The sequence below is a fragment of the Schistocerca americana genome, chromosome 2 (genome assembly GCF_021461395.2).
Source record: "Schistocerca americana isolate TAMUIC-IGC-003095 chromosome 2, iqSchAmer2.1, whole genome shotgun sequence".
NCBI lineage: Eukaryota > Metazoa > Arthropoda > Insecta > Orthoptera > Acrididae > Schistocerca > Schistocerca americana.
This window is the reverse complement of record NC_060120.1, coordinates 763,540,315-763,559,722: the sequence shown is the minus strand read 5'-3', so window position 1 is coordinate 763,559,722 and position 19,408 is coordinate 763,540,315. Positions and strand designations below refer to the sequence as shown.

The 19,408-nt window shown below is 48.4% G+C and overlaps 1 protein-coding gene across 1 annotated transcript in view; it reads right to left on the bottom strand.

Annotated features, from left to right (window-relative positions):
- LOC124595799 (hemocyte protein-glutamine gamma-glutamyltransferase-like) overlaps positions 1-19,408 on the bottom strand; it is a 172,618-nt gene that overhangs the window by 72,692 nt on the left and 80,518 nt on the right. Inside the window, exons 6-7 of the mRNA XM_047134687.1 lie at positions 3,478-3,613; positions 2,518-2,744 (exon numbers count right to left, since the gene is read on the bottom strand). Of these exons, the coding sequence (XP_046990643.1) occupies positions 2,518-2,744; positions 3,478-3,613 (363 nt within the window). The remainder of the gene's footprint in view (positions 1-2,517; positions 2,745-3,477; positions 3,614-19,408) is intronic.

The following is a 19,408-nucleotide window of genomic DNA, read 5'->3' as shown; positions in this document are numbered from 1 at the left end:
GTGTGCGAACATGCAGTGCACGGGGAATTCCCCGAATTTTGGACATGCGTGTGAGTACGGTGCACATAATTCTGCGAAACATCCTACATTGCTATCCATACAAAATTCAGCAGCAGCAATAAGAAACACGTCTGCGCTATAACAGAATTTCTTGCAGGCTTGGAAGTGGGCAATGAATGACCATGGAATACTCTGTGGTCAGGTGAAGCCCAATACTATCTCCAAGGACATTACAGAATATGGCCAACGAAAAATCCGCTCCCACATCAACCGGTACCGCTTCATCCCGCAGTGGCAACTGTGTGGTGCGGGTTGACGGCATCATTTATCGTTGGGCCATATGCACACATAAAAAAAGGTTGTGCATCACCTCGGTTCCGAGAGTTCCACAACCAGTACAGAAAATTGGAATAGAGGTCAACATAAACATCATTTCAGCCCTTTTTATTGCTCATGAAAGCCACACATTGCATGTTCTACCACCACACAGCGAGACCTTCAGAGATGGTGGTCCAGACTGCTGTACACACCGGTACCTCTAATACCCAGTATCACGTCCTCTTGCATTGATGCATAACTGTATTCGTCGTGGTATGCTATCCACAAATTCATCAAGGCACTGTTGGTCCAGATGGTCCCACTCCTCAACGGCGATTCGGCGTAAATCCCTCAGAGTGGTTGGTGGGTCACGTCGTCCATAAGCAGCCCTTTTCAATCCATCCCAGGCATGTGCGATAGGGTTCATGTCTGGAGAACGTGCTGCCCACTCTAGTCGAGCGACGTCCTTATTCTGAAGGAAGTCAATCACAAGATGTGCACAATGGGGGCGCGAATTATCATCCATGAAGACGAAATCCTCTCCAATATGCTGCCGATATGGTTGCACTGTCGGTCGGGGGATGGCATTCACGTATCGTACAGCCGTTACGGCGCCTTCCATGACCACCAGCGGCGTACATCGGCCCCACATAATGCCACCCCAAAACAGCAGGCAACCTCCACCTTGCTGCACTCAGTGGGTAGTGTGTCTAAGGCGTTCAGCCTGATCGGGTTACCTCCAAACACGTCTCTGACGATTGTCTGGTTGAAGGCATATGCGACACTCATCGGTGAAGAGAACGTGATGCCAATCCTGAGCGGTCCATTCGGCATGTTGTTGGGCCCATCTGTACCGCGCTGCATGGTGTCGTGGTTGCAAAGATGGACCTCGCCAAGGACGTCGGAAGTGAAGTTGCGCATCATGCAGCCTACTGCGCACAATTTGAGTCGTGACATGACGTCCTGTGGCTGCACGAAAAGCATTATTCAACATGGTGACGTTGCTGTCCGGGTCCTTCCGAGCCATAATCAGCAGGTAGCGGCCATCCACTGTAGGATTAGTCCTTGGGTGGCCTGAGCGAGGCATGTCATCGACCCTATCTCTCTGTATCTCTTCCATGTCCAAACAATATCGCTTTGGGTCACACCGAGACGCCTGGACACTTCCCTTGTTGAGAGCTCTTCCTGACACAAAGTAACAATGTGGACGCGATCGAACCGCGGTACTGACCGTCTAGGCATGGTTGAACTACAGACAACAAGAGCCATGTACTTTCTTCCTGGTGGAATGACTGGAACTGATCGGCTGTCGGACCCCCTCTCTCTAACAGGCGCTGCTCAAGCATGGCTGTTTACATCTTTGAGCGGGCTTAGTGACATATCTGAACAGTCAAAGCGACTGTGTCTGTGATACAATACCCCCAGTCAACGTCTATCTTCAGGAGTTCTGGGAACCGGGGAGCTGCAAAACCTTTTTTGATGTGTGTGGTTTCAAGGCTGATGGGGTCTACTGGTCGTGTTACCTGTACAGTCAATGATAAACGCTATGGGAGTCTTTTGCGCACCACCTTCATTCCAACCCTTCAACGGCGTGAATGTATGGATAGCATTATTTTTATGCAAGATGGCGCTCCTCCACACATTGCACAACCAGTGAAGCAGCTGCTGCAGAGACATTTTGGAAATGCTACAATGACGATTGTTTGTGACAGCATGGCAATGCAGCTTGTCATAAAGCAGCATCTGCGAGACAATAATCTGCGGAACGTAACATCCCTGAAATGTTTCCAGAACGAAATTTTCACTCTGCAGCGGAGAGTGCGGTGATATGAAACTTCCTGGCAGATTAAAACTGTATGGTGGACCGAGACTCGAACTCGAGACCTTTGCCTTTCGCACTTACCCGCGAATGGTACAGATCTCGAGTTCTAGTCCCGGTCCGGCACCCAGTTTTAATCTGCCAAAAAGCTTCATTCCTGAAATGAACTGGTCTGGGGAGAGTCCCGACGTGAACCAGTGGAACACCCTGTGGACGAGTTCGAACGTCGACTTCGCTCGAAGCCCCATCGTCGAAATCACTGCCATCTCTGGTTTCCGCTCAGGAAGAATGGGCTGCCTTTCCTCCACAGACATTCAGACACCTCATCGAAAGAGTGCCCGGCAGAGCTGAACGCGTCACAGAGGCTGGCGGCCGCGTACCACGGCGGAGATGGCCCTGGCGACGGCGACCGGGTCCCCGCGCAGCGCGTGCGGCAGCGCCGCCCTCTCGAGCAGCAGCGCCACGGCGGGCAGCACGGCGTCGTCGAACTGGCCGAACACCCAGCGGCGGCCACGCGGCCGGCGCGCCGAGCCCAGCCACACCTTGCCCGTGTCCGCCAGCACGTACTCGCGCCGCAGCTCCTCCTTCTCCAGGTGCACCTGGTCCTCTGCAACACACCGCCACCAATTCCCTCACCGCAGGCAGAGCATATCTCAGGGATCAATACGTAACCTCCATTTACAATATCTCTCAAGCCCTCGTGCTGAACTTGATCTAGTGGAAACCGTAGGAGGTTGAGGAGGTGCGTATGAATAGCTAGCCAACGATGATCTACAGGGTGGTCCATTGATAGTGGCCGGGCCAAATATCTCACGAAATAAGCATCAAACAAAAAAACTACGAAAAACGAAACTCGTCTAGCTTGAACGGGGAAACCAGATGGTGCTATGGTTGGCCCGCTAGATGGCGCTGCCATTCGTCAAACGGATATCAACTGCGTTTTTTTTTTAGTAGGAACCCCCATTTTTTATTACATATTCATGTAGTACGTAAATAAATATGAATGTTTTAGTTGGACCACTTTTTTCGCTTTGGCGCTGTAATAGTCACAATCATATGGCTCACAATTTTAGACGAACAGTTGCTAACAGGTAGGTTTTTTACATTAAAATACAGAACGTAGGTACGTTTGAACATTTTATTTCCGTTGTTCCAATGTGATACATCTACCTTTGTGCACTTATGATTTCTGAGAACGCATGCTGTTACAGCGTGATACGGAATCAATTTGAAATCCCTTATCAATAGCGGTCAAAACTTCGTGTGAGTAAGGAGCTAGTTGTGTTTCTTATGTACGATAGGACATGGAGAAGGCAGGTGTCGGTATAAGCAGGTCTCACCTTTGCACCAAGGGTTGAAGAGCACGTACACGTCCGTGTCGTGCTCGTAGCTGCGTCTGACGTCACGGCGGTCCGCCCGGCTGCTCTGCACTACGCACCGCCACACGCCCACCGGCGCCACCGTCGATATCTGCACCTGTAGGCACACTCCGGGTCAGCCCCCACCTTGCCGGACTGGCGGCTCCAATTCACTAAGCCACACATATCGCATAAATGTGGTACTACAAGGAGAAAGAAATACAGTGCGTCATTTAGATGTCTTTTTTTTTACGTTACAATTCACTATCCGTTATTCTCAAAAAGGCAGTACTATGAAACCTACATCCATATTACGTTCGACAAAATTATGGTTACTGAATCTGCAGTTTGTAATTCCTACGGTATCACTTACCACTATCACCACTCCACTGCACCAAACCTATTACTGTAGGTCTGCGGATGCCGACATCCGCGGATTCAATCTATCATAATAATTATCGTTGTTTTAATTCATTATTATTAATCATTTGATGCAGAGCACCAGTACAGTGGCTGCAGTATCCTGAAAAAGGTACACTGAAGCGCCAAAGGAATTGGTAAAGGCATGCGTAATCAAATAGACATATGTAAACAGGCAGAACACGGTGCTGCGGTCGGCAACACCTATGTAAGACAACAACTGTCTGGCGCAATTGTTAGCTCGATTACTGCTGCTACAATGGCAGGTTATCAAGATATAAGTGAGTTTTTACGTGCTGTTATAGTCGGCGCACGAGCGATGGGACACAGCATCTAAAAAATGGTTCAAATGGCTCTGAGCACTATGGGACTTAACATCTATGGTCATCAGTCCCCTAGAACTTAGAACTACTTAAACCTAACTATCCTAAGGACATCACACAACACCCAGTCATCACGAGGCAGAGAAAATCCCTGACCCCCGCCGGGACTCGAACCCGGGAACCCGGGCGTGGGAAGCGAGAACGCTACCGCACGACCACGAGCTACGGACGGACACAGCATCTCCGAGGTAGCGATGAAGTGGGGATTTTCCCGTATGACCATTTCACGGGTGTGCCGTGTATATCAGGAATCCGGTAAAACATCAAATCTCTCGGTGCGGCCGAAAAAATAACCTGCAAGAACGGGACCAGTGACGACTGAAGAGAATCGTTCAGCGTGACAGAAGTGCAACCCTTCCCCAAATTGCTGCAGATTTCAATGCTGGGCTATCAACAAGTGTCAGCGTGCGAACCATTCAACGAAACATCATCGACATGGGCTCTCGGAGCACGACACAAAGCTTTACCCTTCGCCTGGGCCCGTCAACACCGATATTGGACTGTTGATGATTGGAAACATGTTGCCTGGTAGGACGAATCTCGTTTCAAATTGTATCGAGCGAATGCGCGTGTACGGGTATGGAGACAACCTCATGAATGCATGGACCCTGCATATCAGCAGGGGACAGTTCAAGCTGGTGGAGGATCTGAAATGGCGTGGGGCGTGTGCAGTTGAAGTGATATGGGAGCCCTGATACGTCTAGATACGGCTATGACATCTGACACGTACGTAAGCACACTGTCTGATTAGCTGCATCCATTCATGTCCATTGTTCGTTACGACGAACTTGGGCAATTCCGGCAGGACAATGAACACCCCACACGTCCAGAAACCGTACTCCAGGAATACTCTTCTGAGTTTAAACGCTTCTGCTAGCCACCAAACTCCCCAGACATGAACATTATTGAGCATATCTGGGATGCAATGCGACGTGCTGTTCAGAAAAGATGTCCACCGTCTCGTACTCTTAGTATTTAGGGACAGCCCTGCAGGATACATGGTGTCAGTTCCCTCCAGCACTACTTCAGACATAAGTCGAGTCCATGCCACGTCGTGTTGCAGCACCTCTGCGTGCTCTTGAGCGCCCTACACGATATTAGGCAAGTGTGCCAGTTTCTTTGGCTCTTCAGTGTACTTTCGACATTGATAGCTGCAACGTATAAGGACGAAACACGCCTTTCTTCAATTGCTACATGATTGGATTACTGCGTTCGTCTCACATAAGGAGCAACGTTTGGTATAAAATCATATTTAACGACAACTTGTAAGGCAAATGCATCTGGCTCACCAAATTTTTCGGAAATTTCAAATAATTCCTTTCTTTGAAGTTGTAACTTACGGAACGTATCATAGCTATGATGTTTTAAAACCTGGTTATGATCAATATATTTTTACTTAGACAATGGAATGAAAATTACGAAGTGCGGCTTCAGCCGACGAAAGTATAGACCAGGGGCAATGCTACTGGGAAGCTGCAGCGTAAGTAACTTATTAAAATGATTTATAAAATCCACGAATGTGAATAAAAGACCTGCGGGTAAGATAGTGCAGATGCGATGCGGAAACGGATTTCATTCCTTTTAGCCGCAAAGATCTCCATTTATCACTTCTAGCTTACGAAAAATGACTTGTTGCGATTAACATTACTGACTAGCACTCTGTTCTACATTCGCTCGTGCTAGTTTAAGAGACTGGATTCGTTTTCTAGGGAGAACTAGTATCAAACGTGTGCTCCGCCAACCGGTGTTTTGTTTAACATTGAGCATCCGGGTGTTCAGCCGAATTACAGTTTCCATTTTCTGCAGAATATTTCGACATCCGAGGCAGCCGTCTTCCTCAGAAGGTCAGAGTTTTGCTGTTATGTGACTCGTTGCCTGGACTTCAAGCAACCTGTGGACTATTGTTGGTCTCACACCGTTATTTACAGCCCAGTTCCATTCCCGACGTCCACTGTGCCCTTTGATGCTCTTTTATGTTACAGAGCATGCTCTAAGACTCTGTGAAACGCAAACTCTCTCAGTGTTTTCCAACTGTATTGGATGTGATGGTCGACGAGATTTTAATAAATTGAGCACCGGACCCAAAGCGTATTTAAATTGAAATCTCCATCCCCGTTTATTAGGTTTTTCTGACATCTTTATTTCGAAAGTCTCAGAAACTTGCTGTTTGCACCACGATACTGGTCTCATCGTATTTAATTTCAAAATGCTTTTCGAGGCAGTGCTCTGCAACAGCTGATTTGCTTGATTGTTTTAGCCGGTTGTGTCACAGATGGTCCTTGCTTCTCACCTCGACTCTTCTGTTACTCTGCCCAACGAAAGGAAGATAAATCGCTTATTTACTGTATGCTGCCCCAGTACCCGGGAAGACTGGTAGATTCCTAAGGAAATATGGCATTCAGTGTAATTCGCTACCTTCAACTAAGATAAAAAGTATACTTTGTAATGTTAGAGACGATCTGGGTCTCCGGAAGCTGGATGTGTATCGCATGCGATGCGAATGTGGCATGTCTTAAGGGGGGCACGCTATCAGAACATTCGAGGAGAGATTCAGGGAATATCTGCGACACACCCGGCTAAAACAATCAAGCTGTCGCCGAGCACTGCCTCAGATACTATCATGATTTAAAGTACGATGAGACCAGTAATGTGGTGCAAACTCCAAGCTACTGGGACAACGTAATTAAGGAGTATATTGAAATAAAGATGTTAGAAAATCCAATAAACAGGAATGGAGATTTCATTTTAAATAACGCTTGGGGTACAGCATTCAATTTACTAAAATCTCGCCGACCATCACGTCCATGAGAGTTGGAAAATGCTGAGGGAATTTGCGTTCCACGTATTAGCACGTGCTGGAGCAGTGGACGCGAGAAGATGGAGTACCAAGTGGAGAAAGCGGAACATTTCCGACATATTCTTCCCTTTGAATTCTATACAGGGGTAATACGAGTAGCAGAGGAGGCAGACAGAAACATTTGCACAGAGAATGGAGATAATGTCATTGGACAGAACACCGCGAGAGAATGGTTTTCTCGTTTTAAGGAAGATCGTTCCAACATTAGTGGCTCTCCATGTTCAGGAAGACGTTCGGAGTTTGATGAATACCGTTTAAGCGTATTAGTCCATAATGATCCATTTCAGTGTACTCGGGAACTGGCAAATGTGATGAACTGTGAACATTCCACCATCGTCCGCCCCTGGTAGCTGAGTGGTAGTCTGCCTTTGGCAGGGCAACAGAGTGGACGCGTCCGTGTTTACCGCGTGCGGAGCGCGAGCTCGCCTTGTTTACATCCTGACGGCCTTTGCTTAAGTGTCGGCTTACCGTATACGATCCATTGCGAACCGTTACCGTAAATCTACACTCCGACTTACTTTCTGCAACGATTATACCCGACCCAAAGCACTCGATGTGGAGCGTTTTCTGCGAGAGGAAGTGAAGATCCCGGCGACAGATATTATCGGCATACATTTGTCGATCGTGAGCAGCACGGTCTATGTTAAAATCATTAACGACGCGAGGTACGAACGCATCCTTCGTGAGACCAAACAGGGGCTCCGCTTCTGTCATGATGATGGCGATGTGGGGGTGGTAACCGTCGACCACGCGGGCTTAGGTATGCCGTCGATACGCATTTTCGAATTGCCATTCGAACTTCCTGCTGAGGAAGTCGTCGTGGCACTCCGACCATATGGCACAGTCCATGGCCACACTGCGGAGAAGTGGACACAGTTTCGGACATATCCTATCCTAAACGGGGTCCAACAGGTCACCATTGATCTCCGAAGCCACGTCCCGTCATACAGATCGGCCGATGCCGTGCAATAATTATACGAGTATACGACGGCCAGCCTCGGACCTGTTCCAGATGCGGCAAAGAAGGCGACCTTAGATCCGAATGCTTACAACGGCGTATTACGCAACTTCAAGCTGCCTAAGGACCACCCACGCCGCAACCTACGGTTCTACCAGTGACCTACGCCGCTGCTCTTGCTTCTCCTATCGCTTCGCAAAGACGCCCGGACGCCATCAACGACGCCACAAACGAGCCCGACCAGACACTGACGGAGAGCGCCTCGGAAGGCCCGCCGCCTCGGACGGCCCCCCACCTCGGACGGTCATCGACGCCGCTCCGACGATGCCGACACAATCAGACGCTGACCCTGCCGTCGGCAACATGATGGAGATCGACTCGTTCATCGTCCCTACGGGACCTTCCTGCCAGAGCGACGCGACTCCCTTCGGTCGTCGGACACGGAGGGTCGCATAAGGAAACAACGCTCTATGAAACGTCGTAAGAGAAGGCACCGCACCGTTTCCGGCGAAGAGGAGACGTTGCAAGTCGAGGATGACGCAACCGTCGACCAGCACGACGCCCCAGAAGCCGCTACTGCCGATGAAGACTGCGCAGAGAAGCCGGCCGCTGTGACCTAGAGGTTCTAGGCTCTTCAGTCCGCGCTGCTGCTACGGTCGTAGATTCGAATCCTGCCTCGGACATGGATGTGTGTGATGTCCTTAGGTTAGTTAGGTTTAAGTAGTTCTAAGTCTAGGGGACTGATGACCTCAGATGTCAAGACCCATAGTGCTTAGAGCCATTTGAACCATTTTTTGAGCGCGGAGACATCCATCGGTGTGCCTGCGTCCGTCTCCCCGACACCCCATGCGGACGCTGAACTACTTCACGGACATATCCTATGCGACACTACACCATGCACCAGACAAAATGGACGACACATCGGTGGCCGCTTCCACGGCGTAGCACGAGGAGGAGGTCGAGGAGCAGGACCTGTTACGGGACATTGCTCCGTCGGGGCCGAAACACTAATCATACTCTTCCCAGAACCCCTTGCGGGAGAGAGGGATAACGATCCTCTGCGACGCCCACGCCTTTGCAATGACGCCAGCGTGGACCAGCCTCCAGCAGTCCGCCACCAGGCCTACCAGATAGCAACCATCAAGATCAACAACATTCGTACCAGGGTGAAAATCCGCCTTATGCAAGAGATGTTCTGGGCTTCTGACACTGATTTCGCCCTTCTGCAGGAAGTTCACTTGGTCAGTCTCCCGGATATAAATGACTATACCGCCAACGCCTCCGCGAGTGATCCTATGGGCCGCGGTGTGGCCATCTGCGTCCGCCACGGGATTTCTGTGACCGACGTCGCCTTCCTTCCATCAGCTCGGGCCATGGCACTTACTGCCATGGGAACACGCATCATTAATGTCTACGCTCCTTCAGGCGCCGACCAACGACATGAAAGGGCCCACTTTTATTCCGAAGAAATCGCCCCCTTATTTTTAGGGCGATATGACCACTGCCGTTCTGCACCCCAAAGATCAGATTCCACACTATACTACATGTCAGGAACTACGTATAGTGGTGCGAGACCTCTTGCTTCACGATGCCTGGGAAGTTCAACACGGCGACTTTTCTGGCCATACCATTCTTACCAATCATTCCGCAAGCCGACTAGACAGGATATGTGCTTCACAAACTCTTAGATCTGCGATACAGGGCGCCGAATCCTGGCCACTGGCCTTTTCTGACCAGTGCGCTTACATCTGCACGGTCCTCCTTCCGCCGCAATCTGTATAGCGCAGCCGTGCGCCATAGAAACTAGATACTTCTCATCTGCATGACCTGACATGTCGCCAACAATTCACTGAGACGTGGACAGCCTGCGAACGACGCCTTCCCCGCTACCGCTCGACATTGACATGGTGGATGGACTGCGCCAAACCAGCGATCCGGAGGACACCGATATACGGGAAGGACACGGCCGACTGGCATCGCAGCACTGCTGACTTCTATTATGCGATTCTCCATGATCTGGATACTCAGCCGCTAACCCCAGACAACCTGTTGGCTCTGTCGCCATCAGTCCCCCAGAACTTAGAACTACTTAAACCTAACTAACCTAAGGATATCACACACATCCATGCCCGAAGCAGGATTCGAACCTGCGACCGTAGCAGTCGCGCGGTTCCGGACTGAGCGCCTAGAACCGCTAGACCACCGCAACCTGTTGGAACGGCAAAGAACGGCAAGGATAATTGCACTGGCAAGCCGGAAATTTGGAGGGGTAGGGCTATGGACGCGGGCGCCACGATCATGTTGGTTTAGAAACTCCATCCATGCATCATATAGTGTCCGACGAACGACGGCGTCGTCCGCAGATCATCAACACTCTTACCACGCCTCATGGCACGTAGGTGACCAATGAGAATGACATCGTCCACGCATTTGTCGAACACTACCGTCGCGCTTATAGTGAAGAAGATGCTGATACTGAAGCAGACGACTCCATTTTGCATTACGTCACGCGCACCCTCCCCCACACGGAGGCTGATGCTTTGACAGTGGCGGTCACGCGAGACGAAGTCGACAACGCAATCGGCAAAGGTGCAGTCAACAGATCGCCCGGCATCGACGGCTTATTGATTGTGCTTTAACAGTACCTTCAGGGACCTCATGGCACCGCGAGACGAAGTCGACAACGCAGTTGACAAAGGTGCAGTCAACAGATCGTCCGGCATCGACAGCTTATCGATTGTATTTTAACCGTGCCTTCAGGGACCTCATGGCACCGCGAGACGAAGTCGACAACGCAATCGACAAAGGTGCAGTCAACAGATCGCCCGGCATCGACGGCTTATCGATTGTGTTTTACCGTACCTTCAGGAACCTCATGGCACCGAGGTGGACGACTTTTTTTTTTTTTTGGTCATCAGTCTACTGACTGGTTTGATGCGGCCCGCCACGAATTCCTTTCCTGTGCTAACCTCTTCATCTCAGAGTAGCACTTGCAACCTACGTCTTCAATTATTTGCTTGACGTATTCCAATCTCTGTCTTCCTCTACAGTTTTTGCCCTCTACAGCTCCCTCTAGTACCATGGAAGTCATTCCCTCATGTCTTAGCAGATGTCCTATCATCCTGTCCCTTCTCCTTATCAGTGTTTTCCACATATTCCTTTCCTCTCCGATTCTGCGTAGAACCTCCTCATTCCTTACCTTCTCAGTCCACCTAATTTTCAACATTCGTCTATAGCACCACATCTCAAATGCTTCGATTCTCCTCTGTTCCGGTTTTCCCACAGTCCATGTTTCACTACCATACAATGCTGTACTCCAGACGTACATCCTCAGAAATTTATTCCTCAAATTAAGGCCGGTATTTGATATTAGTAGACTTCTCTTGGCTAGAAATGCCTTTTTTGCCATAGCGAGTCTGCTTTTGATGTCCTCCTTGCTCCGTCCGTCATTGGTTATTTTACTGCCTAGCTAGCAGAATTCCTTAACTTCATTGACTTCGTGACCATCAATCCTGATGTTAAGTTTCTCGCTGTTCTCATTTATACTACTTCTCATTACCTTCGTCTTTCTCCGATTTACTCTCAAACCATACTGTGTACTCATTAGACTGTTCATTCCGTTCAGCAGATCATTTAATTCTTCTTCACTTTCACTCAGGATAGCAATGTCATCAGCGAATCGTATCATTGATATCCTTTCACCTTGTATTTTAATTCCACTCCTGAACCTTTCTTTTATTTCCATCATTGCTTCCTCGATGTACAGATTGAAGAGTAGGGGCGAAAGGCTACAGCCTTGTCTTAGACCCTTCTTAATACGAGCACTTCGTTCTTGATCGTCCACTCTTATTATTCCCTCTTGGTTGTTGTACAAATTGTATATGACCCGTCTCTCCCTACAGCTTACCCCTACTTTTTTCAGAATCTCGAACAGCTTGCACCATTTTATATTGTCGAACGCTTTTTCCACGTCGACAAATCCTATGAAAGTGTCTTGATTTTCCTTTAGCTTCCATTATTAGCCGTTACGTCAGAATTGCTTCTCTCGTCCCTTTACTTTTCCTAAAGCCAAACTGATCGTCACCTAGCGCATTCGCAGTTTTCTTTTCCATTCTTCTGTATATTATTCTTGTAAGCAGCTTCGATGCATGAGCTGTTAAGCTGATTGTGCGATAATTCTCGCACTTGTCAGCTCTTGCCGTCTTCGGAATTGTGTGGATGATGCTTTTCCGAAAGTCAGATGGTATATCGCCAGACTCATATATTCTACACACCAACGTGAATAGTCGTTTTGTTGCCACTTCCCCCAATGATTTTAGAAATTCTGATGGAATGTTATCCATCCCTTCTGCCTTATTTGACCGTAAGTCCTCCAAAGCTCTTTTAAATTCCGATTGTAATACTGGATCCCCTATCTCTTCTAAATCGACTCCTGTTTCTTCTTCTATCACATCAGACAAATCTTCACCCTCATAGAGGCTTTCAGTGTATTCTTTCCACCTATCTGCTCTCTCCTCTGCATTTAACAGTGGAATTCCCGTTGCACTCTTAATGTTACCACCGTTGCTTTTAATGTCACCAAAGGTTGTTTTGACTTTCCTGTATGCTGAGTCTGCCCTTCCGACAATCATATCTTTCTCGATGTCTTCACATTTTTCCTGCAGCCATTTAGCTTCCCTACACTTCCTATTTATTTCATTCCTCAGCGACTTGTATTTCTGTATTCCTGATTTTCCCGGAACATGTTTGTACTTCCTCCTTTCATCAATCAACTGAAGTATTTCATCTGTTACCCATGGTTTCTTCGCAGCTACCTTCTTTGTACCTATGTTTTCCTTCCCAACTTCTGTGATGGCCCTTTTTAGAGATGCCCATTCCTCTTCAACTGTACTGCCTACTGCGCTATTCCTTATTGCTGTATCTATAGCGTTAGAGAGCTTCAAACGTATCTCGTCATTCCTTAGTACTTCCGTATCCCACTTCTTTGCGTACTGATACTTCCTGACTAATGTCTTGAACTTCAGCCTACTCTTCATCACTACTATATTGTGATCTGAGTCTATATCTGCTCCTGGGTACGCCTTACAATCCAGTATCTGATTTCGGAATCTCTGTCTGACCGTGATGTAATCTAATTGAAATCTTCCCGTATCTCCCGGCCTTTTCCAAGTACACCTCCTCCTCTTGTGATTCTTGAACAGGGTATTCGCTATTACTAGCTGAAACTTGTTACAGAACTCAATTAGTCTTTCTCCTCTTTCATTCCTTGTCCAAAGCCCATATTCTCCACCGGCCGGTGTGGCCAAGCGGTTAAAGGCTCTACAGTCTGGAACCGCGTGACCGCTACGGTCGCAGGTTCGAATCCTGCCTCGGGCATGGGTGTGTGATGTCCTTAGGTTAGTTAGGTTTAAGTAGTTCTAAGTTCTAGGGGACTGATGACCTTAGAAGTTAAGTCCCATAGTGCTCAGAGCCATTTGAACCATTTTGAACCCATATTCTCCTGTAACCTTTTCTTCTACTCCTTCCCCTACAACTGCATTCCAGTCGCCCATGACTATTACATTTTCGTTCCCCTTTACATACTGCATTACCCTTTCAATATCCTCATACTCTTTCTCTATCTGTTCATCTTCAGCTTGCGACGTCGGCATGTATACATGAACTATCGTTGTCGGTGTTGGTCTGCTGTCGATTCTGATTAGAACAACCCGGTCACTGAACTGTTCACAGTAACACACCCTCTGCCCTACCTTCCTATTCATAACGAATCCTACACCTGTTATACCATTTTCTGCTGCTGTTGATATTACCCGATACTCATCTGACCAGAAATCCTTGTCTTCCTTCCACTTCACCTCACTGACCCCTACTATATCTAGATTGAGCCTTTGCATTTCCCATTTCAGATTTTCTAGTTTCCCTACCACGTTCAAGCTTCTGACATTCCACGCCCCGACTCGTAGAACGTTATCCTTTCGTAAATTATTCAATCTTTTTCTCATGGTAACCTCCCCCTTGGCAGTCCCCTCCCGGAGATCCGAATAGGGGACTATTCCGGAATCTTTTGCCAATAGAGAGATCATCATGAAACTTCTTCAATTACAGGCCACATGTCCTGTGGATACACGTTACGTGTCTTTAATGCAGTGGTTTCCATTGCCTTCTGCATCCTCATGTCGTTGATCATTGCTGATTCTTCCGCCTTTAGGGGCAATTTCCCACCCCTAGGACAAGAGAGTGCCCTGAACATCCATCCGCTCCTCCGCCCTCTTTGACAAGGCCGTTGGCAGAATGAGGCCGACTTCTTATGCCGGAAGTCTTCGGCCGCCAATGCTGATTATTTATCAAAATTTAGGCAGTGGCGGGGATCGAACCCGGGACCGAAGACTATGTATCAAGAACTGATGACATCTGACCAAGCAATCCCACCCGCCTTTGCTGAGAGCATCATCATTCTGGTCCACAAACGAGCCGTGGTTCGACGGTCACGAGTTACAGACCACTCACCCTACTCAATGCCGATTACAAAATTTTCCCTCACTTACTGGCAATGCGGCTCCGAACAATACTCCCTCATATCCTCTCCCCAGAGCAAACGACACCTGGGGGACAGGTTAACATACAGACTGCTACAGGGGAATGCCGCGACTTAATTGCGATGGCGGCGGCCTGCATACTCCGTGCAGCAGACGTCGCTGTAGACTTCGACAGCGCTTTCGATAAAGTGCGCCATCGTTTCATGTTTTCGTTTGTGGCCCGAATGGGCATCCCCCCTCCGTTCCTCGACGTCCTCCGGCGTCTATACAACAGTGCCAGTTCACATGTCCAAATCAATGGACGTTTAGCAGGGCCGGTACCCATCTGCCATTCCATATGGCAAGGGTGCCCCATCTCTACCATCCTGTATGCTATTACCCTTGAGCTCCTCATTGGGAGCTTGACAACCAAGCTCTCTGGTCTCACCCTACTCCAACACACTTTTCGCTGTCGGGCATATGCTGATGACCTTCTCCTTCTCATTCGCTGCGGCTCTGAGATTCGAGCAGTCCTGGAACTGATTACCCGTTACGGGCCTGCCGCTGGCAGTGCCATCAGTGTCGCCAAATCTTCTGCAACGCACATTGGACGAGGTCTCCAGGAAGGTGAAGTGGCACCCTTGCCGCTTGTGCGGACTTTCCGGTACCTGGCATTACCTTTACCCCCGCGATCTCACGCACAGAGGCAACGAATGTCCGTCGACTGCTACACCTCATCCGCAACGACGTTCGCCAGAACCTCCTGCGCCACCAGGACATACTTCAACACGTTGAGTTTCTTAATCTTTAAGTGGCATCAAAATTGGTCCACATCGCGCAAGAACAAGCGGCGAGGTACTGGGCCAAAAAGGGGAATGTGGAGAAAATAATAGAAATTATGGGTGTGAGGGTGGAGGATAAGAGGGAAATACGAAACCGAGGAGGAACTTTGGCAGAGGGCTTGGGAGGAAGAAAAAACTGGGAGAAGGACCTTCCAGTTTTTACCAGATGTAAAAGAGCGTGGGGGCATGAAATATTTCGAACCTACACGAGGACTCATTCACTTTCTCACTGGCCATGGACCCTATCCGACATATTTATGTCGGTTTGGGAAAAGCGCAACCCCCGAGTGTGACTGTGGCGCGGCAGAGGGTACTCCCGACCATGTGGTTTTCGAGTGCCCTCTCTTCAATGATGTCGCGACAACACTCCGAGACAGACTTCCGAACAACGACACATACCAACTACTCAGACAAGAGGACACTTTTCACACTTTGAATGCATTGGCAGATGGGGTATCACGGAAAGTGTTATCAGAATACCTGAGGGACCTACAATAGGTATCAACTCGTAGATCAAACCGATTGAGACCAGATCCCATTCCCATACCGCCTGTGCCTGGGCTGGCCGACTTCCATCATAGTTGGAAACCGCCACGTACAGGACTAGGGGTGGGAGGGGGGGGGTCAACACCACCGATTACGACAAAGCACCGGATTAGATGTAGGTTAAGTTAGTTTTGTAGGACTTAGGACATTAATTTAGGGAACTGCAGCGATTACCTACCTTGGCCAGCCCAGTTCCAGGGGCATGCTCCTCGGGATAAGCTCGTGGAGCCTGCCTATCGTAAGTAGGTTTGTACTCTACTGGCACACCTGTGACGCTGCAGGTAATAGTCATTTTAGATTAGTTAAGTAACAAGTAACTTAGATCAAATTGCCCATTGTTGTAGAAAACTAAAACTAACACACTGTAGTAGTTAAACTGTAGCTCACTAACATAACTGTAATAGTTGAAGCCGCATTGTAATCCAATTTATGTATCACTTTATGATCCACTAATCAGCTTAGGAGGTGGGTTAACATGTATAACTAGTATTGTTATTGAAATAAAGAATTTTTTTTTTTAAAAGTTCTCCTTCTGCCGACTGCGATTTGGCGCAACCTTCAGGCGGCTTTTGGGTATTACCTCACGGCTGGTTCCATGTTTAAAGTTCATTATGAGGCACTTACCCTGCCCCCACGGGATGGTGGCCTCGGGCTCGTGAATGTCCGTATGCGTGCTGCGACCCTGCATATGAGGACCATGAGAAGACAGTGGACAGACCGGGGCACATCTCTAACACGCAGTTTGCTTGGGATCCTCCTGCCTGCTTCCACCTCACCACCGGTGTCTGTCGGCCATATCATCCCTCATTTATCTCATACTTTGACCTTTTTCGTAGACTACAGTTACATACATACCAGTCTCCCAGGTATGCGCCCACCTAGGATTTTTACAGCCCCCTACTGCGCCGTGTTCCCCGGAATGTGGTGGAGACCAAACATCCCTCTATCCAGTGGCTCATAGTGTGGACTACCGTCCTCCAGCCCTTCCTTCCTACGGACGTCCGGGCACTGTGGTATCGCATAGTCAACAGTAAATTTGCCACGAAACAGCGAATGTACAACATTGGCTTGTCACAATCCCCTCTTTGTCTCCTTTGCCAGCAACTGGACACGGATGACCATCGTCTGACATGCACCTCTTCGCAAGATGTCTGGCGCTTCGTGCAGCAAATCAATGCCTGCTATCTCCGAGTGCCACCAGACTCAATCGAACCTCGAATGTTTCTATAGCCGGAGAACAAACATTTTCCCGCCGCGAAATGTCATGCTATTACGTGGGTCAAAGATTGAGCGGTCGCTTAGCTCTTTCATGAGGGGCCTAAATCCCGCCTCGACTTCTAGACCTATTTACGAACAGCCCTTGCAGCTCTCGAAAACACACCACAACACCGAACATTATTTGCTAACTATCTTCGAGGGGTCTTTGTTAGACCTCCAGTAAGTTGGGGGAGGGGGGGGGGGAGTGCCTCGAGCAGAGGGCACCTACCCATCCCCTCTCCCCCCTCCCGGCGGTGTCTTAGTTTAAGCCGCCTATGATCGATTATACCTCTGACCTCCGCGGACGGGAGAGCGCGTCGTAGATTTCATTTCTTCATTCTTTTCCTTTTTCTTTTCTTTTTCTTTACCTACGATTCATATTTTTCTCCTCTGTCGCCGATGTGTTCCACATACTTTCATGATAATATTGAATAATAAATGAACCACAACAACGCCTTCCACTTCCGTTGATTCCTGTGTTTCCACTTTCCTGTGCCCCACAAGCTCGATGGTGGTGAGGGAGACACTGTAGCCAGGCCTTGGGTTTCGACCCCTGCCCACTTTTCCCCCCGAGATCCCACCGGTCCACTATCTCATTAAAAGAAAAGAAAAAAGTGATCAGTTCAACGGAATGTCATCCCTAACGGCCCGGTTTTGATTCCCGGCTGGGTAGGAGATTTTCTCCGCTCAGAGATTTGTCCTTATCATCATCATTTGTTCCCCATCGACACGCAAGTCGCCGAAGTGGCGTCAACTCGAAAGACTTGCACCAGGCGAACGGTCTACCTGACGGGAGGCCGTAGCCACATGGCATTTACATTTTATTCCACCATCGTGCGACATTTGCATGCAATGGAGAAAGTTCAAAAATTGGATGCATGGGTAACGCGTGCTCCAAGCCAAAATCACAAAAACCATTGTGTGCGTCTCTGCTTGATCGTCATGAAATGATTCGTGAACAACACGGATGATTCCTACCCTACACGGTTATTGATGACGAGAAACGTTGTCTTTATGCTAACATAAGGGGAAAAAAAGGAATGGTTGAGTCCAAAAAAAGGAGCAGTTCATGACCTGCGCGCAGCCACAAAAAATAACGTTATTCATCTGGTAGAATAGCAACGCTGCGGTTATTAAGAATAGCTTCCCGGACATGTAACCATCTCAGCTGACATTTATTGTCAACAACTGAGAAGTCTTGCAGACGCACTCCAACAGCAAAGACCAGGAAGGCTGCGTGAAATGCTACTCCACGATAATGCCCGCCCGCACTCTGCTAGACTGACAAAAAACACTGTACATAAGTTGGATTGGTAAGTCATTCCGCACCCACATTGTTCACCTCATCTCGCGCCCACATATTTTCACATTTTTCGCTCTCTACCGAACAACTTTCTAGGAACATCCCTTCCGGATGAAAACGGGCTCTGAACATGTCTGGACGAGTCTTCGCCTCCAAACCACGTGATTTCTACAGTAACTGATTCGAAAAGTGTTGATAGACGGTCGTAAATAGTGATGGAGTACATATTATTGATGACGAAAGTCTCTGTTATATGTATCTGTTGTGTTACTATGGAAAACCGCACCAACCCAATACTGAGGCGAAAGTGGTATGTGTTTCTTTTGGAAAAGACGTTGCCAATTTCCTTCCCAATTCTTGTACTTTCCGCCAACGTGTCCTAACTACCTCTGCGTCGACAAGAAGTAAAATCCTACTTTTCCTTATATTTTTCTGGTACGTGCGAACGACTGGTAGATCAAATAATTAATAAAAAGGCACTAAATCTATCTTGGGAGGAAAGAGTGCTACACAAAAACATGGATAAAAGATGGTATTGATTTACGGAATAGATCCTGAGGCATCATGAATCGTCAGTTTGGTTGTGGAGGGATGTGCGTGGTGTATTGTAGAGGGAAGCCAAGGCATGACTACAGTACTAAGGCTCAAATGCATATTAGTTGCGGCAGTTATGCAGACATGTTGTTTGTACAAGATAAGACTGGCATGGAAAGCTTCATCAAAGGAGTCAGCGGACTGGACGCTACAACGAACAACGAGTGAGGTAATAAATTTTACATTTGTCCTTCCACTAAGTAGGTTTCATCCCTGAAATAAAATTCTGGAGCTTCTG